The sequence below is a fragment of the Camelina sativa genome, chromosome 1 (genome assembly GCF_030686135.1).
Source record: "Camelina sativa cultivar CO46 ecotype springtype chromosome 1, ASM3068613v1".
Lineage (NCBI taxonomy): Eukaryota > Viridiplantae > Streptophyta > Magnoliopsida > Brassicales > Brassicaceae > Camelina > Camelina sativa.
In genome coordinates, this window is record NC_141880.1 from 272,094 (window position 1) to 297,722 (window position 25,629).

Sequence of the window (25,629 nt, forward strand, 5' to 3'; positions counted from 1 at the left end):
TTTTATAATTTGTAAAATGTTTAAGAATATTATATTAATTTATAAGTATACAATTGCTTTTATATAAGTAAGCAATTTAAATGTTATTTTATAAGTTTTTATAATTTGTAAAATGTTTATGAATATTATATTAATTTATAAGTATACAATTGCTTTTATATAAGTAAGCAATTTAAATGTTATTTTATAAGTTTTTATAATTTGTAAAATGTTTATGAATATTATATTAATTTATAAGTATACAATTGCTTTTATATAAGTAAGCAATTTAAATGTTATTTTATAAGTTTTTATAATTTGTAAAATGTTTATGAATATTATTTCACTATATCTTTATTCTAAGAACAGCATAATTAGTTCTCCCATTTTTTTTACCTATGATCTTAACAACTGATCTAACATTATTTTCACTATATATTTAATCTAAGAACACAAAAAAAAAGTTCTCCCATTAATGATGCCCTAAGACATAGATGTGTGAAATGTAAATGTGTAAAAATTAATAGATGTGAAACATGGAGGTACAACAAAGAGGTGTAACACATAGAGGTGTGAAATTAAAAGGTGTAAAAATTAATGGATGTGATTTTTGAAACCAAGAGGTACAACAAAGAGATGCAAAGACTAAGGAGGTGTGATTTAAAAGGTGTAAAAATTAATGGATGTGATTTTTGAAACCAGGAGGTACAACAAAGAGATGCAAAGACTAAGAAGTGTGATTTAAAAGGTGTAAAAATTAATGGATGTGATTTTTGAAACCAGGAGGTACAACAAAGAGATGCAAAGACTAAGAGGTGTGATTTTTGAAAGATGGGGGTGCGACGAAAAGACACGATTAATAATTTTAAACCGTTGGATTAAAACTGTAGCTAATCTCATCCGTTAGATTAAAAGTTGACACAAAAAAGTGGGTTTGCTATTATCTATAGATTAAAATAAGAACATATATAAAATTATAATTATACCATGTTTGTTAAAAAACTTTGGCTTATCCGTAGCTCTAGTATCACTGCATATCATCATGCCTCTCGTATCTTGGTTTTGGTTTTTCCAGAAAGTCAAAAAATAAAATCTGCACATTGAGAATCAAAAACATTAGCCATGCAAAAAATATGGCACACGTACTTAATAACATTAGCCATGCAAAAACATGATAACCGGAAAGGCTAAAAATTTTGAAGAGACTAAAAGTTAACAAAACTAAGATTAATGTATGAACTTAATAGTGTCGACTAACAGTAATAATAATCTAACCGAGAAACACTACAGGTCATTCGCAGCAAAAATATTAAATTACCTTGAATTAGAGATTGATGCTTGAAAGTTCAAAAACACTTCAATAATACAATTCTTTAGTACTCAGAAAACAATTGTTCGAAACTTGTTTATGTAGTCAAGAAAAGTTTATATATAATAAACAAAGAGGTGTAAGACATAGAGGTGAAAAATGTAAATGTATAAAAATTAATAGATGTGAAACATGGAGGTACAACAAAGAGGTGTAACACATAGAGGTGTGAAATTAAAATGTGTAAAAATTAATGGATGTATTTTTGAAACCATGAGGTACAACAAAGAGATGCAAAGACTGGAAGTGTGATTTAAAAGGTGTAAAAATTAATAGATGTGATTTTTGAAACCAGGAGGTATAACAAAGAGATGCAAAGACTAAGAGGTGTGATTTAAAAGGTGTAAAAATTAATGGATGTGATTTTTGAAACCAGGAGATACAACAAAGAGATGCAAAGACTAAGAGGTGTGATTTAAAAGGTGTAAAAATTAATGGATGTGATTTTTGAAACCATGAGGTACAACAAAGAGATGCAAAGACTAAGAGGTGTGATTTTTGAAAGATGGGGGTGCGACGAAAAGACATGATTAATAATTTTAAACCGTTGGATTAAAACTGTAACTAATCTCATCCGTTGGATTAAAAGTTGACACAAAAAAGTGGATTTGCTATTATATATAGATATGGGCTTGTTAACATAGGAAATATAAATAAAATTAAGTTTTTGTATTGTATTTGTAGGATATTTTAATATTATATACAACACAAAAAGTATATTTAAAAAGAAAATAGGGTAATGGGAGCAATAAAAAATATTTTAGCAGGGGTATACTTAAAACTCATGTAAAATAACATTAATCTGAAAAATTTAACCGTGGCAAGTGCTCCGGTTTACTGTAATGTACGTCCGCCCTTGCCTACATATGAATACTTACAAAGTTGCATTTGTTTAATATTAGTCATGTAATAAAACACTTACACAATCTGTGTGTTGATCTGGTGCTAAAAGGGTTAATTAACTATGATATATTATCGACATAAAATATGTTAATGCTTAGTTATTCACGAACATTTGAAGATTAGAGTACTAATTACTGTTATGGTGCCTTTCTACACGACATAAATTATAGGCTCAAATGACCAAAATATTACTTTTAAAAAAGTTATACTTTTGTATATTTTTTTACCATATCATTTTGACTCTTATATATTAGTATTATAAGTTACTGTTTGATTTAAATCTGACATATTTAAACTTGACCAATAAACAACATTTTTTCAAAACATCACCTTTCTTAGTCCTTTTAGCAAATGATCAATGTCGACATACGCTTAAGTAAATTGCTGGTAGTAAGTAGGGGCACTGTTGTCATTCCCGTAAGCAGGGGTAGAATCGGTAATAAGGAAGACACAACACAAGCTCGCCTCTCTTTCGGTTTCTCTCTCTCGTTCGCTCGCTCGCTCGCACTCCAGCAGTAGCAGATCTGGGTTTTGTAGACTTCAAAGGAAGAAGATTACTCCGTTACCAGGTTCGTATCTCCTTCTTCTCCGTTATTGTTTCTGGGTTCCTAGCTCAGTTCAGATGAATGGGAATTGTACATCTGTGGGGAAAAAGTTAACAATTATTAGGAGGATCTACGATTTTCGAATTCCCTTTTTGATCGTGTTAATTTTTTTACTTGGGCTCCCTTTCAGAACTTATGTACGATTTAAGCATTGTGATGTTTAATGGTCTATGGTGATTTGTTGAATAAACGCTTAAAACTGAGGTCTGAGTATAGATAGATAGATCCAATCATGTTTTTTTTTTTTTGCTCTGTCTCCTTTTTTTGAATGTTAACACACATATATATATATCTCATCCGTGTACTGACATGTCTTGGTTGTGATAACTTGCTAGTTGTTCCTTAGTAATCAAACATACTCATGGTTGATTTGGATTGCATTGCATAGTTTTGTTTCTATCGTGTCCTAATTGAAATTTAGAGCTAGAGGTCCTTCTCCTGTTGTACTCTGGTTGGTTAATAATGGCTCAAAGCTGTAGAATGAACCCGTTAGCTTTTTTCTTTTTTCTTTTTTTTTTTTATAAAATCCGCATCATCATAGTTTAAGATTTTTAGTGAACCTTATCATTATGTTGATTGTTTTGTCCATACGGAAACAGTGAAAGCATCCAGGAAACATGCCTCCCCAGAAGATTGAAACTGGTCATAGCGACACTGTCCATGATGTGGTCATGGATTACTATGGAAAGCGAGTGGCTACTGCCTCATCTGACTGCACTATCAAGATTACCGGAGTAAACAACAGCAGTGGATCACAGCCTCTAGCTACCTTAACCGGTCACCGAGGTCCTGTATGGCAAGTCGCTTGGGCGCACCCAAAGTTCGGTTCGCTCCTCGCTTCATGTTCCTACGATGGGCAGATCATACTATGGAAAGAAGGTGACCAGAACCAATGGGCACAAGCTCATGTCTTCACTGACCACAAAGTATCAGTCAACTCTATCGCTTGGGCTCCTCATGATCTCGGACTCTCCTTAGCTTGTGGAGCATCCGATGGAAACATATCCGTTTTCTCAGCTAGAGCTGATGGCGGTTGGGACACGACAAAGATCGACCAAGCACACCCGGTTGGAGTCACTTCAGTCTCGTGGGCACCAGCCACAGAACCAGGGGCACTCGTTAGCTCAGGTATGCTCGAGCCGGTTTACAAACTAGCATCAGGTGGGTGTGACAGCACCGTGAAAGTGTGGAAATTCTCCAACGGGTCATGGAAAATGGACTGTTTCCCGGCTCTTAGCAAGCACACAGATAGGGTGCGTGACGTGGCATGGGCACCGAACCTGGGTCTCCCAAAATCAACCATAGCGAGTGGTTCAGAAGATGGGAAAGTGATCATATGGACCACAGGGAAAGAAGGGGAGCAATGGGAAGGCAAGGTATTGAAAGATTTCGAGACAACAGTGTGGAGGGTGTCGTGGTCGTTGACGGGTAACTTGTTGGCCGTTTCGTATGGGAACAATAATGTAACAGTGTGGAAAGAGGTTGTTGATGGAGAGTGGGAAGAAGTGACTGCCGTTGAGCCATAATAGATTGGGTTGTATGTTTGTAACTTTGCTATTGTGGATTGTGGTGGTAATATCAAAATGTGGGGTTTCTTCTGTATACATTTTCTAGGGACCAGTTTCTCTCTCTCTATACGTTGTTTCTCATGAATATGTGTACTATTTTTTATAAGACTCTTAAAGGTTGCAAAAGAAATGTATCATTTTATATAAATCGTTTTGGTTTTCAACTCATTCGCCAACTAAATAAATATTCAACCCAGTTAGATCAAAATGTGATTTTGTATCAAAAAAATTTATTAAAAATTGATTTGCGAAATTTTGCCGCTGGCGCTTAAGACCTTCTCGATAGGGGGTTGATAGAGGAGTTCTTAGCGTTTAGTTGAAAAAAAAAAAATTAAAACAAAAGAAAAAATGTAAGATCTCCCCTTATATAGTATACTCGATCGTGGTTAAGAGGCGCTACGTGTCAGCAGTTCTCTCTCTGGCGTTTCTGTCTCTTGTCTCTCTCTCGGTAGATCGATGATTTTAATGGAAAAAACTTGAGAGTTCTTGGTAAAATTGAGAGGTAAAACAGTGGGCAAAGCATATTTTACTGGAGATATCATCATCTCCATCGACTGCGGCACCATCAACGGTGGCACTTCATAAATTGGAGAAGGTTTTTGCTTCACCAAATCGGAGATTGAATTAGCCAATTCTCGAATTGTTTGGTTCAATGATGCGATGAATTAGATTTGTATTAGAAAAATTAGGGTTATATGTTGATAGCTGTTTGGGAATTTGTAGTTTGATGAGTGTTTTTCGAATTGGATTCGACACTTTCCCATTTTGTTTAAATTGCATGCATTCACTGTATGCTGAATCTCAAGATGACTTTCTTTTGTTTTGATGATGATTGGGGTGATCAAAACGTGAGATCTTATATATTCCTATGTAGTACTGTCTTGAATTGAAATTTATTATACTGACTTTAAACCTTTTCTTAATGGAACAAGTGAATGAGGGTAAGAAGAAGAAACCTGTTCGTCGTGGTGGTGATAAGCGAAAGAGGACCACTGAGAACAAGTGAATGAGGGTAAGAAGAGGAAACCTACATAGCTGTTTAAGAGTTCTTGGTTGCAATAAACAATATATTATATATAGTGGTACCATAATGATATTTTGGTTTATTTCTATGAGAACGTACAGTTGTATGCCATTCTACTTATTGTGTAAAACAAATGGATTGTTGTTTTTGCAGGAAAATTTGTGTGAAGGCTGCATTTCCAGTGGGAACTGAGGTATGTATATATTCTCTGAGTTACTCTCTCCACCACTGATATTCGTTTTACTTATTGTTGTTTAAATTGTGATGGCACTGGCATAGTTTAGATGCAGTTTATGATGAATTCAATTGGGATTTCTAAAGTCTTGAAGTAAGTTAAGTTGTTTGGGATTACGTACATTCTCCATTTTTGTTGTTGTTGTCTATTGTCAGGGGTTTGACAAGAGACTCTGGTATTTGGCTTTGCAGAACATAATATATGCTTTAACGTTTTGAGATTTTGTTCTTATCTTTTAATAACTTGTCTTTCGATACTTGTGTTTTCATTCTAATTTGCTTCTCTAGTTCATGCATGTTTTGTTAATTTTCTCTTCTTATGGTTACAGCTCAGCAAATCCATGACACCGTAGGAATAAAAATAAGCCATGTCCCAACAGTTGTTGCTGTAAGTCTCTCTATTAACGGTTTTGTTGCATTGATAACCCATATACAGCTAAGTACAGCCAGAAGCAGAAACTAAAACATCAATTATGCAAAGACCTTAACACTTCCAGAGTTTCAGAGTTTCAGTAATCATATCTACCATTTTATTAATTATATCTTCATGTCCATGCATAGACTATAAACATGTAAATATATTTATAAAATGCAATATTTTCCTATTTTTATAAAATCTTAAATGCAATATTTTCTATTTTTATAAAATCTTAAATGTTTACACATTTATACCACTTCTATTCTATTTAAGATATTTAAATTTCAAAAAACAATATTTTAAAAAATAAGAGACCCAAAATTAGAACCTACCATTGGATTGGATGAGAAAATTTTAACTAAGAGATCATGAGTTTTTATATTCAAAACAATACACAATTAATTCATATAATAATCAAACCGTCTTTTAACAATCAATGTACAAGAGACCACCCATAATCTTGCTGTAAAAGCAAAGATTATTTCGGCTTGACAACAACAAATTGACATAATGACCCTTTCGCATCACCGTTTATAGCGTGAGGAGCGAGGGTAATTTCGTCAGTGGAGAATGATAGATAAAAGAATAAAGTAGAAGTGATGAACTGAAGAAGCGCCTAGATTCATAATTCGAAAATCCAAAATCTCCCCCCGCTTTGCCCAAAAAGGTTCTTATTTTTTTATTTTTTTATTTTTTTTTTTTTCCGAAGTCACGCTAAAGCTCTGCGGAAAGAAATAAAATAAATATCCCAGAATTTTCATTCTCTGTCTCTCTCTAGTTTTTTTTTGTTCCTCCAGAGAAGAAGATGTCATCATCATATGCGATGGTTTCTCAAGATGCGGAATCGCTCGCTTTGCAAACCTATAGCCGCAAGGAGAAATCTCTAGGGCTTCTCGTCTCCAAGTACCCCCTTCCTCTCTCTCTCTCTCTCTCTCTCTCTCGAGATTCACACCATAGATTTATTTGGATATGTGTGTAATTGATGATGATGTCTTTTTTGTGTTCGATTCAGTTTCCTGAGACTGTATAACCGAGACGATGCAGATCTGATTGGTCTCGATGACGCCGCTGGCAAATTAGGTGATTCAATTTTTTGTTTTGTTTTTTTTTTTTTTTTTTTTTAATTCTGTGACTGATGATATAGGCTCAAATCTAAGTCCAAGATTAAGAACACAATAATTTAGGGTTTTAACGGAGAGAAAATCATATAATTTTTTTTTGCAGGAGTTGAACGCCGCCGTATATATGATGTCGTCAATATTTTGGAGAGCATTGGGGTATGATTTTTTAATTGAATTTTGTTTTTTCTTTTATCTGGGTTAATTTAGCTTAGCTCATTTCACCTTTTAGCTAATTCGATTTTGTGGTCTTACATACTTACTCAGATTGTGGCAAGAAAAGGGAAGAATATGTATTCCTGGAGAGGTTTTGGAGAGATTCCTCGCTCTCTAGATAAACTCAAGGTACTTACTTGATTTTAATTGAATCTTGTTGTCTCTCTATTTCCTGTTTTTTTTTTTTTTTTTTTTGAATATAGCCCGAGAATGGTTCTGAAACTTGTCTTTGGTTTCTTGTTTTGTTTACAGGAAGAGGGAATGAGAGAGAAGCTTTGTATCTCAAGTACCAACAACTCTGACAAGGTTTTTTATATGATCATATTCTGATTCTTTCTTGCTGTTTTTTTTTTTTTGGCAAAGATTCTTCATATTGTGGTTTGAGACTTGTTAACTTTTGGAAAAATTGTTACCTGTGGTGTGGTTCTTTAGAAGAATGTCATGCTCATCTTGTCTCTTTAGTTCTGATTCCAACGTGATTTTCTGTAACAGGTTTCAGATGATGTTGAAAGAGAAGAATCTTCTTTCAGTTTAACTCCTGATGATCAAGAAACCTCATCATCCTCTAAAATCGGTATTCTTCTCTTTTCTAGTGCTTTTTTATGTTGGGGTACTATCAATATGTATCTTCTTGATTCTGAAGAGAAACAAGTTTTTTTTTTTGCAATATAATGCTCCCTGTTACGAAAGTGCTACTTGATAAATCAGAAGTTTCGAGGATAAGATTTTGTTCTAGGAGCTAACTTTCAGAAAAATTTAGTATCATTTGCAGACCAAAGGAAGGAGAAATCTCTATGGCTTCTCTCGCAGAACTTTGTGAAGATGTTTCTTTGTTCTGATGTAAGTGAATGAATAATTTGATTTGATTTGTTATCTCTCATTTGGCTTCTTACACAAAATATTCATATCCCTTTTTATAAACAACTCGCACTTCTGTCTGCTTCCTCCTCTTCAGGATGATCTTATCACACTTGATAGTGCTGCAAAAGCCTTGCTGAGCGACTCTCAAGATCCAGTCCATATGAGAAGTAAATATCTAGTTCCTGTTTTAGATCTTTTTTTTTTTTTTATCTCTATTATCACATACATAGTGTCATTAACCAACCCAATTTCTGAAACTGATTAACAGCTAAAGTTAGACGACTTTATGACATTGCAAATGTGTTTTCCTCGATGAATTTAATTGAGAAGGTAAGAGAGCTTCGTTCCTAAGCCAATACATTAACTTTGAACTTACAAAAATTTCCAATATTTCATCTTTTACTTTTTTGTTGTATGCTTTTTTCTACAGACTCAAATACCGGAGACTAAGAAACCAGCATATAGGTGGTTGGGCTCCGAAAGCATAGCTGAGACAGGAACAAGCTTATTCAATTCCGATGAACCGAAGAAACGGGTATTTGGTACAGAGATCACAAACTTGAGAGCAAAAAGAAACAAAACAGACTGTTCATCAAACGGCAAGCAAATTGGATATAAGAAACATGACGATGCAAACACAGAGCAGGAATCGAAACCAGCTGCAAGCAAGTATGTGTTTGGCCCATCCTTCCCAACAGGAGCAGCATCTAAGAAAAACGAAAATGTCAGAAAGGGAAGGTTACAAGAGATCGAGAGCCTTGCTTCAACCTACAAACCACAGTATTGTAATAAAGGTAACAACCACACTCAAATCGTTACAGAAGCATGTTAATAATAAACCTGCATTCTTGATTCCATTTGGCTTCTGTGAGATCAATTCATGGGCTCTGTTCATATCTGAAATTCAAAACATAACTGGGTTTTGGTTTTGATAAATGTCGTTTGAAACAGAAATAACTAGTCTTCTTGGACATTTCACGGAGACATGGAAGAGATGGTATGCAGAGCTTGATCGGAAGTAAATAACAATTACTGAGGTAGATGTTTCGTCTGGGGTACATGAGAGAGAGAGAGAGCACATAACTCTATCGAACATAGCTTTAGTCTTTTTGCCTTTAGATCAATGGAAGAAAACAAACAGTATTAGTAAGAAACAAAGCATTGTTATTGTTAATAAAGAAAGTCACATCCCATGTATTTTAAACATTGTTAGAAAAACTTCCCAACAAGTCACCCAAATCATTTAAAAAAACTCATTAAAACTGAAATCATCTAAATAGGCAAAATATAAGATTGAATACACCAATATACTGTATGATCTTTCCAAATTAATTTTTATAGTCAAAAGTTATCCAACATTATTAAATACATACCAAATTTTTTTTCTATTTATTGGTAGAGACAAAAATTTCCAGTCCCGTTCATTCCGATCAATAATCACCCAACAATTACATACAACCAAATTCTTCTATTTTGTATTTCTTTCAGAAAAATGGAACAAAAACAATTTAAAGTGATGATGATGTTCTTGGTAGCCCTAATCTTCGCATTGATTATCCAACCATCAGAAGCTCAAGCTCCACCGCCGGCTGTTATATATTGTGACACAGCCACGATAGAAAGTGTACCGGGATGCTATGATGCGTTGAGGATCTTTGTGGGCACAGGAAGAAATATTTTTCCTAATCCCATTATAAAAAGAGAAACACACAAAAGATATCTGGATTTCACTAACTAAACTACTGTATATATCTTTGTTTGTGGTGTTCCAAGATTGAAGAAGATTAGAAGAAGAAGAACTCGTGCCGTCCTTACGTCCCTCTTCGAGTGCCACCGCCTCTCCGAAGTCTTTTCCCCGTCGCTGATCATCATCTCGTCGTCCAATGGATCCGCAGATGCAGAACACTTGGTCGCCGCGAGTCCAAAACGCCGAGAAGGTGAAGTTTTTTTTCGGAACACTGACTAGTATTTATTCCTCCTTAGAGATTGTATTATGTGTTAACCTTTTTTTTTTTTTTGGGCGCAGGGAGGAGTAGTTAGCGACTTGGAACTAGCTGTAGGAGGAGTGATTGAAGAAGAAGAGGAAGAAGTCTTGGTGAGCCCTTCGGGGAAAGACATGAACTCCTCACGAGCTCAGCATAATGTCAAGGAAAATCGCAAGAATGGAGTGACCAGTTCTGACGACGATCGGATCACCTTTTACGCACTTGCTACCATAATTGTCATCAACAATCTCGTTGTATCCATCTTAGTTCTATGGTTTGACATCTTCCCCGACGCTGGCACCTTTCACAAGTTACTGTAAGGAAACTTCCGTTCGTGTTTAGTCTCATTGAGTTTAATGTTTGTTTTTTACATATATATATACTGATAGTGTGTGTGTGTTCATGATGGATGGATGGATTATAGGTATGTCTTGTTGGCTGCTGCAACCATTCCATACATTGGTGTGCTATTCATAATTTGCTTGTGCAACGATGTTCCAGTCCCGAGTTATCGGCTAGGAGCTGAGCGGCGGTTTGGAATCTACGTAGCTACTATGGTTGTCACTTATTGCATATCCTACGGCGTCAAGGACATTGATGTGATGATTGAAATGTCAGGACTGGTGACTACGTCTGTAACAGGAGTCATGGACGGCCCTTTTTGGTACCCTCTATTACTTCATCTCTGCCATATCTCTCGTCAATTCCCACTGCTTGGCTGCTGATCTTTCTGAACAACAACAGCGAGAACGCCAACGCCAACGCCGTCAGCAACCCCTTCTTCCAGTTTCCTCTTCTTCCAGTTCCACTCCCCCATGTGCATTCTTGTTATAGTTGTATATCACTGCTTCTATCTCTGATTTTGTAGTAGTACAACTGACTGGAATTCTATTTGCTTGACGTTTGTTTAGTAGTTCGGAAATGAATGTCATATCGAATTAAAATACATTTTTCATATATATAGTATATATACTGGCTCCAAATGTAAATCTTGCATGCATTTTTGAAAATTTTATTATTTATTTCGTTATACTAGTGAATAATTTCTTATTTTTCAAATTGGAGATGATTTTTTTTATCAAAAAAAAAAAATGGAGATGAAATCAACTTGTATGGATTTCTTAATTCTTCGTGTCGATGATTTTTCCTTGTCAGCGAACGATTTTTTTTTCCTATAAATGCAGAAGAAATTGACTATGTACTGTATATGACTAATATGCATGCATAGCATATTAGTCAAACAGATATATATGAACTTGCCAAATTATTATATTTTATAGTCAAACTTTCTTCTGATGTATATATAAAAAAAAGAGTAGTCAAAGTTTCTTCTTTCTACAAGATTACACACTACAAAACTCTTTATTTATTTATTCACCCAAAAATAAAAATCTCAACTCCACACAGTTTGAACCACCAACACTATCTGAAAATATTCAAAAACATGGAGCTAAAACAAACCAAAGTAATATTTTACTTGGTAACCTTAATCTTGGCATTGATTACTGTGCGACCATCGAAAGCAGCTGCGCCGATTGTTTATTGTTCGACGACGAGGATAGACAAAGAGGATGGATGTTACGATGCGTTGATATTAGCGGCGCATAGAGATTATAGCAGGCAACACTTCCTGATACTTGCTTCTTGAAAATTAATTCTGATCTTGCTTTACCAATTAATGTCTTCAAAGAAATTTGTAGGGGCACGGACCCTCCTGCTCCAAAGCATAGTTTATGAATTTTTGACTATGTGTTTTTTCAATGATATGATCAAATAAGAGAGATAAATGATATTATTATTTTCTTTTTTTTGCCATGCATATTCCGCTAGAAAACCACGTTGACACTTGTTTGATTAGCAGGATCCACCAAGTAATTAGTAATGTTTAATTGCAAGCTTACTCAAAACGGCAAATATACTGAAATTCCTTGTGTTAATCCGTTCATTTTAGTGTTTTACATCAAAGATGGATACAAATGATTACTTAGAAAATCTTGACTGTAAATTCTCCCAAGTATATATGTAAAAATGGGTAAGAAACAAATAAATACACTTTTCGAAATTTTCGGCCAAATTTTTATATATAAGAACGTTCCCTATACATCATACTTCTTTTCTATTCATATAGGAAACAATAATATCTCATCATCTCTCTACACAATCCAAAACCCACGAAACCACTATTGTTTTGGGTAAAAAAGAAAAAAAAAACTTCTATCGAAGATGAAACAAGAACAAAGTGATGTTTTTCTTGTTAGCCTTAACCTCAACAATGATTTTCATACAATAGGAAGCCCAGCCGAATTCGAACCTATGTTCAACAACAACGATAGATAAGGTGCCGGAGTGTTTCGATGCGTTGAAATTACCGGCAGAGGCAGATTTCCGATGGCTATCAAGAATTTGTTGCAAGGCATGATACTGGCTCCTTGCCTGTCGTTCATGACAAAGTTTACTATATCTTCAGAAGCATTCGTATTACTACGTCATTAGTTTTTATCATTTGCTCTCTTTTATTATTTGTTAACCATCTAATAAGGTAAGTCAACTCTATTATTTAATTTTCTTACTTTATCTCTGTGAATGTCTCATTTTATTAAGGTCTCATGGGTCAAACGAAATAAGTAAGAAATCTTTCCTATTATTTTCTTATGGTCAAAATTTGTTCATATATTCTAAATATATAAAAAAAGAAAGAAAAAATTTCCCTACACAAATTATTTTCTATTTATTTACTGAAAACAAAGATATCTCACCACAATAATCCAAACCTGAAAACCTCTTTTTTTTTTATTTTTTTATTTATATATATATCTTATCGAAAATGAAAGTAAAACAAACCAGAGTGACGTCGTTGTTCTTGTTTACCCTAGTCTCAATATTGGTTTTTCGACCATCAGAAGCTCGTCTAAATCCAAACCAAATTATATGTACGAAAGAACAGTTGTCGCCAATAGTTAACATACCAGGATGTTTTGATGCGGTGAGATTAGCAGCGGAGGCAGACGTCAGATGGCTATCAAGAGATTGTTGCAGAGCTGTGAAAATACTTCCTGATTGCCTATTGGTTGCCTTTCCTCGCAAAGTAGCTTTGCATACTAGTATCTTCAAAAGCATTTGTGTTGGAAAGTTCCCTCATGAACCAATCTTATAATTTGTGTGTGTTCCTTTTCAATATTAATAAAATATATCATATTTCCTGTTAAATTTCTGGTAAGAAATTCACAAACAATCATATTTATGTCTCATCGAATGCTTTTTTTTTTTTTGCAATATATATTTTTTAATTTAATCAGAAAACAAGAATAAAACAAAATTTTAATATTCGTACTTCGGCTATAATTAGACCATTCAATAATAATATATGGGTTAAAGTAATTATGTCTAAAACATAAAAGAAGTTAGTCAAACAGTTATTACATATGTAGTTTTTACTAAACTATACAAACTCTCTATACTCTAAACTGTATATAAACAAATTTATATCAAAGATGGGTACAAATGATTACTTAGAAAATCTTGACTGTAAATTGTGTCAAGTATATGTAATTGGGTCAAAAACAAATAAATAACTTTTCGAATTTTTCTTGTTAGCCTTAACCTCAACAATGATTTTCATACCATAGGAAGCCCAGCCGAATTCGAACCTATGTTCAACAACAACGATAGATAACGTGCCGAAGTGTTTCGATGCGATGAGATTAGAGGCAGAATTCCGATGGCTATCAAGAAATTGTTGCAACGTAGTGAGAACACTTCCTGATACTGGCTACTTGCCTGTCGTTCATGACAAAGCTTACTATACTATAATATCTTCATAAACATTTGTATTACTACGTCATTAGTTTTTTTTTTTTAATCATTTTCTCTCTTTTGGTATTTGTGTTACATTTGGGTTTATCTTATCCTTACAATTAGAAACCAATTCACAATTAGTGGATTGATTCTAATCCTTTATTATTATAATGATAATTCCATCAAACTTGTGATGTGTGACTTGGATCTTAACACGTCTTCTCGAGATGATAACTCCATCTCGAATCGATCCCATTTAGACCAATAATAAATCCCTTCTTGGGCCCCATTACTTGGGTTAACAAGAGTCATGTCCGTATCCACTTTTTTAGGTCCACCAGAACTTGCACCTTGGGCTCTGATACCATGTTAATTTGGTTTCCCACTAAAAATCAATTGACAATTCGTGGATTGTTTCTAACCTTTTATATATTAGTGATAATCCCTTCAAACTTTCGATGTGGGACTTAGATTGTATCCCACCAATTTGCTAAGTGAATTCTACTACTTAATTTTCCTACTCTTATCTCTTTGAATGACTCATTTAATGGGATATTTATGGATTTGGGACTTTATTGGGCCAAATCTTTTAAATTAGGAACTATAGTCCATACTCTCTTATTTAAGTATTTTTGGACTAGAAAAAAAATCAGTTTTGCCGCTATCTTCTTCTTCTTCAACAACAACTTTTCTTCCGCCAATCAAATCCTTCGCTTCTTCTCCCTATCAAAACCATGGCTTCTCACCTTCCCATCAGCACCGTCTCTATTACGTTTAACACCAATTATTTGGCTTCTAAAACACAACATCTCTCAACCAAAACTACAATTCAATAGATTTAATTTAATTTTGTTTTGAGTGAAGAAATCTAAACCCTAAAAGGATACTATCTTGTGAACCCAAGGGATCTAATCACAAACTATTATCAAATAAAAAATTCCAATCATCTTTAAAATCATATCATTTATCTGGATTTCATCATTATCAGCTCCTCACCATCTCGTTTACTCATCGGCGAAATCGCATATCAACAAAAAAAAATTATTTTGAAGAGGGTAAAACATCTTTTTATCCAACTATAAATGCTCATTTCTGCGATCACGGACAGAAGTTCCTAATTCAATAAGAATCTGGAAAAATACATTTTTCGGTAATTAATCCCTCATTTTATATAGGTCTCATGGGTCAAACAAAATAAGTAAGGAAACTTTACTTTTATTTTCTTATAGTCAAAATTTGTTCCTATATTCCAAATATATAAAAAACTAGTAAATAAAATTCCCTACACAGGATCTAATACAAATTATTTTCTATTTATTTATTGAAAACAAAGATACCTCACTACAATAAAAAAACCTCAAAACCTCTTCTTTTAATTTTTTTTCTAATATCTTATCGAAAATGAAACTAAAACAAAACAGAGTGATGTCGTTGTTCTTGTTAACCATAATCTCGACATTGGTATTCCGACCATCAGAAGCTCAGCTGAAAACGAGCACATGTTCGAAAGAACAGTTGTCGCCAATAATTAACATACCAGGATGTTTTGATGCGGTGAGATTAGCAGCGGAGGCAGACGTCAGATGGCTATCAAGAGATTGTTGCAGAGCTGTGAAAATACTTCCTGATTGCCTATTGGTTGCCTTTCCTAACAAAGTAGCTTTGCATACTAGTATCTTCAAAAGCATTTGTGTTGGAAAGTTCCCTCCTGAACCAATCTTATAATTTGTGTGTGTTCCTTTTCAATATTAATAAAATAAATCATATTTCCTGTTAAATTTCTGGTAAGAAATTCGCAAACAATCATATTTATGTCTCTTCGAATGCTTTTTGTTTTTTTTTGCAATATATACTTTTTAATCAGAAAACAAGAATAAAACAAAGTTTTAATATTCGTACTTCGGCTATAAGACCATTCAATAATAATATATCGGTTAAAGTAGTTATGTCTAAAACATAAAATAAGTTAGTCAAACAGTTATTACATATGTAGTTTTTACTAAACTATACAAACTCTCTATAGTCTATACTGTATATAAACAAATTTATATCTGATCAAAGAGATGTTCTTCTTATTGATTATGTGTCAGCTTTGATTTTTCGACCGTCAGAAGCTCACACGCATATGTTCGACAAAACAGACAACGGCAATAGCCAAGGTGCCTGGATGTTTTGTTGCCGTGAGGTAAGCGGCAGATGCAGATGTCAGTTGGCTATCAAGACTTTGTTGCAGAGCAGTGAAAAAACTTGATGATTGCCTCTTGCTTGTTTATCCTGAGAGAGCTTACAATACTTGTATTTTCAAAAGCATTTGTTTTTAAAAGTTCCACAAATCATTTTACTAATTTTCCTAAAACTATTACACGATGTACTTAATCGAAATTTGGTAGCTCTACTTGTCTAATTATTATTTTGTTTTTCTCAGTCCATCCAAAAAAATTGTTTTTCTACAGCTCAGTCACTTTTTTCAGTAAACTAAGAATCACCACCAAATAATTTCTAATTGATTTCTTAATCTTGAAATTTAAAGTAGATGAAGAATACGTTTTCTTTTGGGCCTATCTAAATATATTAACTGGTGCTTCCCCATATATACAACAACAATCTGCTCGAGACACACACACACACTACATTTAACACTAACAGACTTGACACTTGAAACCTAAACCAATACACGATACACATAGTAACACTAAACCACCATTGTTCTTCTCATGGTTTTGTTGCCCACTCTGTGCATCTCTCTATATCTCGTCTTATATAATCAGCATAGTAAGAAATCTGAAGACCAAAGTTGGGAATAGTTGCAGACAACTTGACTTGTGTGACTTTAGTCGGTTTTACCTTTTACTTGTGTGCTGTTGGAGTAAAAGAAACAAGAAACGCGGAAGCTTCGTTGTTGTCATCTTGAAGCTGAGAGAAACCTATGGAACCTTTCTACTCTATCTTTGTTCTGTTGCAATAACTGTTCCGTCTTCTTTTTCTTCTTCTTTCTGTGGAAGAAATCCTCTGTGTCCAAGACGTATGAGATCTACAAAAGGCGCATATATATTGAATAGGGAGAAGCTTTTTATATAAAGAAAGATGAACTGGTAGAAATCGGTATTAAGTGGATTGGTTGATAATTTTTAAACTACAAATATTTCACCTTGTAAGACGAGCAAGACATCTTGCACTCCAAGCCATTTACTACTTCGACACCTTCCATAGCTTTACATAGTGCTGCAAGATCATACAAGCCAGTGTATGGACGCAGGTTCCTGCCACAGCCAGATTTGGTTCAAATAATTAAGTATCATCCCAGATTGGTCTCCTGGACCGATTTCAGTAGATGAGAAAAAGGAAAAACAAACCTATATATTACCTGCAAGCGTGTCAACGAGATAGAATCTACCATTTTAATGTATTTTCATGAACGTAGAGGTTTATGGAAAAGTCTAACGAAGCAGATGAAAGACAAAAACTCATTTTGAGTGATTAAATAAGATTGATACCTTTGTAACACAATGTTATGCCCCTCCTCTTTTTTCACTGATGAGGTGGAAAGAAACTCAGCTTGCATATAACTTGCAAATGTGGGATCCACAGAAACTGCATAAGCTTCTGGCTTCTCGATTATGCTATCCATAAGCTGGATAGATAAACGTGATGGCGAGGATGACTGCATATGAATTAAAAAAAAAAAGCAATTAAATTCCAATTGAACACGAGTGACCACATTGATGCATGAAGTACATAAGAGAGTCACAAGGTTCATACACATTCCAACCGATAAACATTTTCTTCGTGCAGGAGAACCCTGGCATTTTCATAATACACCGAGTCGATAACCCTTCCGGGTTTCCGGGATTTCTCATACTCATACAGCTGAAGCAGCTTATTGTCCATCTCATCAGCTACAATAGCTTGAAGCTGCAGATGGATAATAATATTAGAACAACACAGGATATGTAAGATAAATTCAAAAGCAAATAGTAAGTCTTACCACTAGTGTCAGCAAATTACCTGCTTAACCAATTTGTATATCAGCTTGTCTAACGTGAATAACATATATGATTGATTCCCAATAATAGCTCTGCACTCATCCTCAAACTTCGAATTTTCAGCTGATCCATCAAGCAAACCATACAAAACCTTCATAAACCTGTACATCATATAATTCAGCAGTTAATGGGGAAAAAAGTATTGGAATATCTATATAGACTTGTTGAAATAGTTGTACAAAGGAAAGGTACCTCGCATAAGGATCTAGGGAATTGGGATCCTTTGAGTTTTTCGATTTCAATTCACCGCCTGAGCAATTCCTTTTTGCAGACAAAATTCTCTGGTACAAGATCTGAAAATGCACCACTTTATCTTTGCTAGAGAGTAGACACTTAAGTAATAATTTGGTAAAGATCATATTAAACGATGCACTTACTTGGTGAAGCCTAAAAAGAACATAAAAGTCGTCATTCCCATAGAAAACTCGGGAATCTTTAGTCCTCTCATCGGGTAAAACTGCTGCTACATGCTTTGAAAGGGGTCTGACAGACAAGAGAACACGTTCTGACTGCGGAACCAACTCAATGTCTCCTTCAAGGAGATGTGAATCCATTCCCTCCGCTTCCCCTTCACTCTCAGCTTTACCATCATGCTCACCATCTTCCTCCTCTCTGTTTTCGTCCTGTGAACATTCTTCGCCACCAGATTCAGTTCCTGATGCATCCTCACCACCCTCGGAAGCATTTTCACTATCATCATCATCATCAGCATCATCCTCATTCTCTACTTCAGCACCAGCATCTGCCTCTAGCTCAGCTTGTGCTGAATTCTCTAATTTGGATGTAGACTTCACCCCAAGATCTTCGTAAACACCAAAGTTGTCTTCGATATCACCATTCGGTGACAATTCCCCTTCCTCCTTCTCAATTCTGGACTGACCTTCGGGTTCATCAGAATTCCGAATACCTTTAGAAGAATCTGACTTTATTCCATTTGCCAAAACTATCGAATTGCCAACATCACCTCCCTTGTAAAATGAAAGGACCGTTTAGCATGGTCAGAAGAGTCCAGAATGGTATAATATATAAAATAAAGCATATTTTTACTTATTCCACCCATGGGTCCCATAGGTAGTACAGTAATACTCCATGGGTAGTAGATCCCTAACCCATGGAAACATCTGGGCGGGTTAAGGTGAATATAAATATGTTACAACGAGCAATTGATTGTAGTACCTGAGTCGAATGAACAGTTTCGATGCTGTCTACCTCATGCTGTACATCACTGAGGGTGTTGCTTGGTTTGGCTTCAATCTCATGTGAACCTGAATTGTAAACTAACAAACATCAACACAAATAGACAAGCAGCATAAATTTATTTAATTATTTTGCATATGAAAAGTACCTGCCAAATTATCCTTTCCTACAACATCATGATTGTTTTCTCCCACACTTGGGATTGATACACTCGAGGTGACTGCTTTTTCGCTAATATCCATCAGGATAGGCATTCCAAATCTTTCCTCGGCTCCATTTCCAGTCTCTTGTTCTATCTGGGGTCTCACAGCAGAACAGGTAGCACCATCTCTGTCGGCCGTATCAGCATGTCTAGGATTTTCTGTCCTTGTCAAATCCTTACTTAACAAACCAATCCCACCATGTTTGGATGCCACAGATGAACCATTCTCCTCTCCATTGGCAGTAGATTTTAGTTTCCTGAAAGCCAAATTTGCTGTGTCTGCTACAGAACTCAAAGCACCCTCCCCGTTAATAGATGTACTGTGATTCACATCAAGAGGCTTGGGGTTTATTACAACATCTTCAACAAGATCTGTGCCCTTGGCCCGGGGGGGAACACCCAGAACTGCCTCAACGAAATTTTCCCAAAGCCTCAAAACTTTACTGAGCTGCACTTTTGTAGAACATAACTCCTCGCATGAAAACTGGACTAGTTTGTACAGGTCTTCATGAATAGCTCTGTTGAAATACTCGTATTCAAGATTAGGATTTATGGGTTGTCTGTAACCAGCAGAAATACACAATAGAACATCATCCTCATTCTGAGACTTCCCTTTCAGCTCCTTAATGTCAGCCACCAATGCTGGTTCACAAAACAAGAATAAGAACATAAAACAGTGAGAAGGGGAAAGGAGGAAGGAGTAGCACTACCAGATATTGTACGCAACAAAACCGAATAGAGGAACTAGTTGAATATAAATTTCGAATTCTATAAGTCTACTTACATTTTGCACTCAAGTTCTTTGAATCTTGTTGCTTGAAATAGAAGCTGCGGTGATCAAGTGACTTGTAGTGGTTTTTCGCATATACGTTTGCCCAGACCTTATCAAAATCTTCACGGCATTTCTTCCATTCATCTTGTTTCTGCTTTAAACGAGTAAAGACTACAGGAAGTGCGGTGGCTGGATTCTTATGTAATATGTCTATCACGTCAAGACCATGGTCGCCATAAAGTCGCTCAATACACCTTAAATTTAGGGCTGTAAATATGTCAATAAGAAAATGGCGAAGTTAAGAACCAAACATACGAGAGGGCACCAAAATAAGGGAAGAGAGAAGATATAACCCCCAGAAAAGCATACAGACCCGTGAAATGGTCTTCGATCCTGAAGGAGCCAGAAAAACTAATTTTCTTCTCTGTGATCAAATTCAACAAAGTTTCTGCACTTCTGGCCGCAGACCTCACAGATTCCAGTAACATGTCCAACTCAAATCTGATATAAGCAGTAATTAACATAAAAGACAAATTACTTGTAACTAAAAAATGTATATTGTCACACATATATTCATATATATACCTATCATCTTCGCATTTGAATAAGCTCTCTTCATATTGGTTTCTGCGCATGTGCTTAAATGAATAATCTTCACTTCCTGAGGTGACAGATACCCAATGATCATTTAAAACCTCAGCTCCTAGATCCGATTTCTGACTCGCAGTTGGTTTCGGATACTGCAAATTAAATATTATAGTAAGTATTATCCAATGAACATGCTAAAAATGCAAGTTGGAAAAGGTCTAATTACATCTGCAGGCAGAAGCCGGTAGCTAGGAGTGCAACACTCGCAATCAGAGAGATCGAGCTCCTGAATAGATTTTCCCATGTACTCCTCCTTGTATTGCTCCGTTTCCTTAACAGCCTCGAGGTCAGGCTTATGGTCTCTGTCTTTCTCTTCCACCTTCATTGGCCTAGATAATTGTTCTTCGCTGCTGAATGATTCTGCCGGATGTGTACCAGTAATGTCAGTACAAAGTGGGAATGCAAGAGACAATATTATTCAAAACGAAGGAGTTTAAAATAGCAGCAGCATACTTTTGCTCATAACACCAGCAAGGTGCTGAAATCCATCTGCAAAAAAAGAATGACCCTAAGAAAGAAGAAGATTGCTGGCAAAAATTTAAAAAGAAAATAGGTAATTTAAATACCAATACTCTCACACCGCTCGAAGAACTGGTTGAACTCATCCATCAGATCAGGAAATTTCCCAAGAAGATTAGAAACCTGAAAGAATATGAATGGAATTTAACACAATAGACAGAGCGTTACCACAAGATCAATCCCTGATCAAAAATTGCCATACCAAAGTCTGCAGATCCTTCCTTTGGACTATTCCATTGCTAAACATATTAAGGAACTTCAGGAATGTCTGATAATCATCTTGACTGCATAATCTCTCCTTGACTTTCTCACAGAAAACAAATGCTTGGTTGTACATGCCTAACATAAAGAAAGAAAATATCTTAGAAAACAGAAGCAGATTCTTTGCACCATAAAAACACCAGACGGCCAAAATTGGATAACAAATTCTCTCTTGTAGAGAAAGAATTAAGGTGTCCACTGTTTTGGGACCCTGGAAAATAGAAAAGGGACCAAACAAATAAGCATATGCTTGACAGGAGTTAGCTTACTTTTCAAATTGTCTTTCTCAGAATGTGAAGCAACACCAGAATAGGCCTCAAGACCTTCAGCTCTTCTGGACGACTTCCTTTTCTCAGGAAAATGGTGTAGGTTGTCTTGCTCTGCTTCTCTATCGTCAAAATCACGGCCTCTCCTTGCCCTGTGCTCCTTATCAACACGCTTCCGCTGCTCTCTTTGCATCTTCACCATCGATTTATCATCCGTAAGGTCATAACGATCAACACTATAATCAACACGGGAAGCAAAAACCCTTTCCCGTCTACGTTCCTGGGATAAAAATATATAGTAGGCACAAAGTTAAGATACCTAATAACAAATAGAACAAGTAAAAAATATGAAACAAATACTATACCTTTTCCACTTGCATTTGACGAATTAGAGGAGGGCCTGATACGCGGTCATTGTACCGTTGGGCCTGACTCCGGCTATGCTGCGCTGCTGAATGAGATGGCAGAGACGCTGGCAAAAACCTAGTAAACCCCTCAAGCAAATCCAAGTGGCCCTCAAAGAGAATAGATACCTAGAGCACATATAAATAATTGAAGGTTAGAAAATGTTCGAAAAAGTTTGGAGTAGGCATTACAGGAGAGATGAAGTATATTACCTCATTGTAAACCTCACCAATTTCCTTGTTCTCCTTTCGATACATATTCAAGATTTCCAAGAAAGATTTATAGACGTGTTCATCGTGCTTGAATCGCTTCTGCAGTGACAAAAAAGGAACTCGTACATTGAGACACAAGGTGTAAGGGGAACTAAATAAGAGAAGGAAAAGAGCAAAATTTCGAGAGGACCTTAATTTTATTCACAAAGTTGATGGCTTCATCGAATTCAACAGTCTTCTTTGGCAGAGGCTCGTCTTCCTCAATAAGCGTTATTTCATATCCCTTAGGCAAAAAAGTGTTGAATCCATATATCAAATTGTTATGTCCCTTAAACAATTCCTTAACTCGTGCAATGACACCGCCTGTGTCGGTTCTGCAAATGCAAGAGGAATAAATTAAATCCGATACCACCTATAAAAAGTCTACAACCTCAACAATCTCAAGTAGATAGAAAGTAAAAGAAGACCTCACCTTTGAGCCTTAAAATCTTTCATGACTTGGAGGAACCTGTCATATTTCTCCCTTTGATCTTGAAACATCTCTTTTACTTCCCTCAGGTACGACAAGGCATCATTGGTTGTCAATTTCTGATTAGTAATTTCCCCAGCAGCAGCAATTCTCCCTCCTACTCCTTCTTCTTCGGTGTCACCACGGCCAGGGACCGGAGATTGTCCAAATCTGCACCAAAAATAATCTCTAATCAATCAACTAAATAACTTCATTCTAACATATTCATCCACTCTCCATGCAAAATTGGAGAAGAAAATCTAAATCTCCACAAAACAGAACAAAGATCAACCTAATCACATCAAATTGAGTAATAAAAATTGAAAACCTCAGTTAAAACAATAATAATAAGGAATTGAATTAGAAGTGACCTAAGAAGAAACTCACAATTCGCCTCGAGGACGTTTAAATTGAGACCCAGAGGCATATACATCATCTCCTATCCGCTTCATCGCTGTCCGAAAAAACATCAAATTCAAATCATTACTCGTAAAATTTAACGAAATCAGAAGATAATTAAGGGAGTAGGGACTCAAAAAAATTCCCGGCGAAACGTTTTTTGTATGAGGGAGACCTACTTTGTGGCAATCTAGATTTTTTTTTTTTCACGAGAAACCAAGTGTAGTAGATGAAATCAGATACTCAGATCTCTTAAACGAGAACAGAATCGGGGGATGAAAGCAGTTTGATCATCGGCGGCTACCATACACACAGAGAGAGAGAAAAATTCCGGCGAAAGTTCAAATTTTCTCCGGTGTAATAGACTTGGACCCGAGATGAAATTGCGGTGAGAAGAAGAAGAAGAAGAAGAAGACAGAATCGAAAAGGAACGAAGGAGACAGAGAAATTCAAAGGAGTTTTAAGCAGCCAAAAAGGGCAGAGAATTTTCGAATAAGGCAGAGAGAGAGAGGGATTTTGTTTGCCTTGCTCTTCTTGACAAGGTTCGTTCGTTCGTTCGTTCGATGTTTCTCTCTTATTCTTCTGGGCCGTCAACAAATATCTATTGGGCCTTTATTATACAATGGGCCCCTTTATTTGTTGCCTAGCCTCAATAACTTTTTTTTTTTTTCTTTTTTTGTGTATCCCATAAGAACTCTTCATTAGTATTCGATTCGAAAATTTCTAGTATCTGTTTAGCGACATAGTGTATTTATATATTCGAACAAAATTGGTATCGCAAGAAGAGAATTGTGATGAAATGAAATTTTATGTAACAAGAAAATATATTTACAAATTTGTGTCAATTAAGCATTGACATATCTAAATCAAAAAAAAAAAAAAAGAATATGTAAAACAAAATTATGCACGAGCTGAAGAACAAATACAATGTCGAAAAAATGATGATAAACCACAACCAGGTTTGTTTGGTGTAGAAGATGATATATCTGGTCCTCGACGTATCTCGGAAAAATATGGTGGTGATGATGAAGATGAGGACGAAGAACTTGATGATTTCCGTGATGGAGTTTTATCTTCAAGATCATTATTACTATTATCTCTTCCAGATTGTTGACATGTGTCTTCTTGATTTTGATGAACTGTTCCATTTTTGAATTGATCACTCCAAATACGACCTGAAGAACCTTGGCGTCGGAATGAAACTGCTGATCTTTATAGCGTTGTCATTACTAGCTGATTAGTAGAGATCTTTCGAGCTTTTTTTTAAAGATCAAGTCTTTGGTAGCAAAGCTAATTTTATTCCACCAAAATGTTGTATTGAAAAGTGTTTGAACCTTTTTTTTTTAGAGTTTTTCAAGTGTTTGTCATTTTTTTTGTTTAAGATAAGATAGATAAATTTAGTTGAGTTTGAAATTAGATTTTATCCGGTATTGGATTTTCTGCAAACATGCTAAATTAAGCTCCAAGTTCGAATCTATCACAAAAAAAAAAGGAATATTAATTTTGATATGTTCTTCCATTAAAGTCGGATCTAATGAATTTCAGCCTCAAATAGATGTAGATTTGTGAGCAAAGTATTTGTCAAAAGTAATTAGTTCTTTGGTGTTTTCTTATATCTAGCAAGTATTAAAATAGTTGACATAAAACCATAAGCAAGAACTAGCTAGTTGTTAGACAACAAAATGACCCCCCTAGCAATAGTCGTCGACAAAGAATGTTTGTGCAAGAGCAAACATTTCACGTGGCTCGTGTAAAAGTGACTCGAGAAGACGTTGATAAATCTCCCACACTACATGAAACGAACACACGATAAGTATATCTCAAGAAGAAATTAGGAAGAAGCATCACCATATAGCCAACCACTGTACTTGCAATATATCTTTTTAATCTTAACAAAATCAAACCTAAGTTGTAACTTTATCTATGCAAGTAGGAAATGTAGGATCTGCAAAGCGTAACTTATCGTGTAGTGAATGTTGTTAGGTTGGGTTGGTTTTGTTCGGTTTCCTTTGTACCAGCTTTAATATAATTGGAGGTAATTGACGATTGCTCGGGGGTTTTTAATGGGTCATAAGGTTATTAAAATTGGGCCATCTGAATAGCCCATATACGACCCATAATC

General features: G+C 35.4%; 6 protein-coding genes and 1 pseudogene across 7 annotated transcripts; 6 read left to right on the plus strand and 1 right to left on the minus strand.

Moving 5' to 3' along the window:
- The first annotated feature begins 2,588 nt into the window (after positions 1-2,588).
- Positions 2,589-4,572, plus strand: LOC104777961 (protein transport protein SEC13 homolog A). Its single transcript, XM_010502651.3, has 2 exons — positions 2,589-2,820; positions 3,456-4,572. The coding sequence occupies exon 2, from the start codon at positions 3,474-3,476 to the stop codon at positions 4,380-4,382; it is 909 nt and encodes a 302-aa protein (XP_010500953.2). The 5' UTR covers positions 2,589-2,820; positions 3,456-3,473; the 3' UTR covers positions 4,383-4,572.
- A 224-nt stretch (positions 4,573-4,796) lies between these two features.
- On the plus strand, positions 4,797-9,492 carry LOC104778870 (E2F transcription factor-like E2FF). Its single transcript, XM_010503524.3, has 16 exons — positions 4,797-5,019; positions 5,357-5,436; positions 5,602-5,641; positions 6,012-6,070; positions 6,638-6,767; positions 6,879-7,003; positions 7,113-7,180; positions 7,325-7,377; positions 7,486-7,563; positions 7,687-7,740; positions 7,927-8,008; positions 8,195-8,274; positions 8,390-8,462; positions 8,564-8,625; positions 8,726-9,089; positions 9,247-9,492. Exons 6-16 carry the CDS (start codon positions 6,906-6,908, stop codon positions 9,315-9,317), a joined length of 1,083 nt encoding a protein of 360 aa, XP_010501826.1. The 5' UTR covers positions 4,797-5,019; positions 5,357-5,436; positions 5,602-5,641; positions 6,012-6,070; positions 6,638-6,767; positions 6,879-6,905; the 3' UTR covers positions 9,318-9,492.
- Positions 9,493-10,043: 551 nt separating this feature from the next.
- LOC104780192 (uncharacterized) lies at positions 10,044-11,263 on the plus strand. The gene is given in 4 exon segments (XM_010505003.3): positions 10,044-10,232; positions 10,322-10,596; positions 10,705-10,923; positions 10,925-11,263. Coding segments are annotated over 4 exon segments (738 nt in total). The 5' UTR covers positions 10,044-10,178; the 3' UTR covers positions 11,115-11,263.
- A 377-nt stretch (positions 11,264-11,640) lies between these two features.
- On the plus strand, positions 11,641-12,087 carry LOC147949407 (uncharacterized; annotated as a pseudogene).
- Positions 12,088-13,074: 987 nt separating this feature from the next.
- Positions 13,075-13,455, plus strand: LOC104702884 (uncharacterized). Its single transcript, XM_010418805.2, has one exon. It carries the CDS (start codon positions 13,105-13,107, stop codon positions 13,432-13,434), a length of 330 nt encoding a protein of 109 aa, XP_010417107.1. The 5' UTR covers positions 13,075-13,104; the 3' UTR covers positions 13,435-13,455.
- Positions 13,456-15,403: 1,948 nt separating this feature from the next.
- LOC104781998 (uncharacterized) lies at positions 15,404-15,853 on the plus strand. The gene has a single exon (XM_010507180.2). It carries the CDS (start codon positions 15,477-15,479, stop codon positions 15,798-15,800), a length of 324 nt encoding a protein of 107 aa, XP_010505482.2. The 5' UTR covers positions 15,404-15,476; the 3' UTR covers positions 15,801-15,853.
- Positions 15,854-16,620: 767 nt separating this feature from the next.
- LOC104782874 (paired amphipathic helix protein Sin3-like 1) lies at positions 16,621-24,072 on the minus strand. 2 transcript variants are annotated; one of them, XR_015570631.1, is made up of 23 exons: positions 23,687-24,057; positions 23,496-23,562; positions 23,073-23,279; positions 22,791-22,974; positions 22,601-22,699; positions 22,349-22,516; positions 21,987-22,263; positions 21,659-21,795; positions 21,504-21,579; positions 21,391-21,426; positions 21,104-21,297; positions 20,875-21,029; positions 20,663-20,790; positions 20,302-20,556; positions 19,464-20,159; positions 19,295-19,383; positions 18,496-19,086; positions 18,311-18,411; positions 18,081-18,219; positions 17,835-17,987; positions 17,440-17,736; positions 17,224-17,335; positions 16,621-17,106 (listed from the first exon to the last, which is right to left on the minus strand). XR_015570631.1 is itself a non-coding variant. In XM_087470970.1 (23 exons), exons 2-23 carry the CDS (start codon positions 23,558-23,560, stop codon positions 16,978-16,980), a joined length of 4,158 nt encoding a protein of 1,385 aa, XP_087327096.1. In that variant the 5' UTR covers positions 23,561-23,562; positions 23,687-24,072; the 3' UTR covers positions 16,621-16,977. The 2 variants fall into 2 exon arrangements, 1 of the variants encoding a protein (XP_087327096.1); XM_087470970.1 differs by having other exon boundaries at positions 17,570-17,736; positions 23,687-24,072.
- Positions 24,073-25,629: the final 1,557 nt, after the last annotated feature.

Excerpts from the sequence above, each read along its gene's own strand:
- LOC104777961 (XM_010502651.3), top strand. The coding sequence starts at position 3,474 with ATGCCTCCCCAGAAGATTGAAACTGGTCATAGCGACACTGTCCATGAT.
- LOC104778870 (XM_010503524.3), top strand. The coding sequence starts at position 6,906 with ATGTCATCATCATATGCGATGGTTTCTCAAGATGCGGAATCGCTCGCT. Across the intron at positions 7,181-7,324 it reads TGACGCCGCTGGCAAATTAG|GAGTTGAACGCCGCCGTATA; the intron begins GTGATTCAATTT and ends TTTTTTTTGCAG. Across the intron at positions 8,275-8,389 it reads AGATGTTTCTTTGTTCTGAT|GATGATCTTATCACACTTGA; the intron begins GTAAGTGAATGA and ends CCTCCTCTTCAG.
- LOC104702884 (XM_010418805.2), top strand. The coding sequence starts at position 13,105 with ATGAAAGTAAAACAAACCAGAGTGACGTCGTTGTTCTTGTTTACCCTA.
- LOC104781998 (XM_010507180.2), top strand. The coding sequence starts at position 15,477 with ATGAAACTAAAACAAAACAGAGTGATGTCGTTGTTCTTGTTAACCATA.
- LOC104782874 (XM_087470970.1), bottom strand. The coding sequence starts at position 23,560 with ATGAAGCGGATAGGAGATGATGTATATGCCTCTGGGTCTCAATTTAAA. Across the intron at positions 22,975-23,072 it reads AAAGATTTTAAGGCTCAAAG|AACCGACACAGGCGGTGTCA; the intron begins GTGAGGTCTTCT and ends TTGCATTTGCAG. Across the intron at positions 20,160-20,301 it reads AAAGAACTTGAGTGCAAAAT|CATTGGTGGCTGACATTAAG; the intron begins GTAAGTAGACTT and ends TTTGTGAACCAG.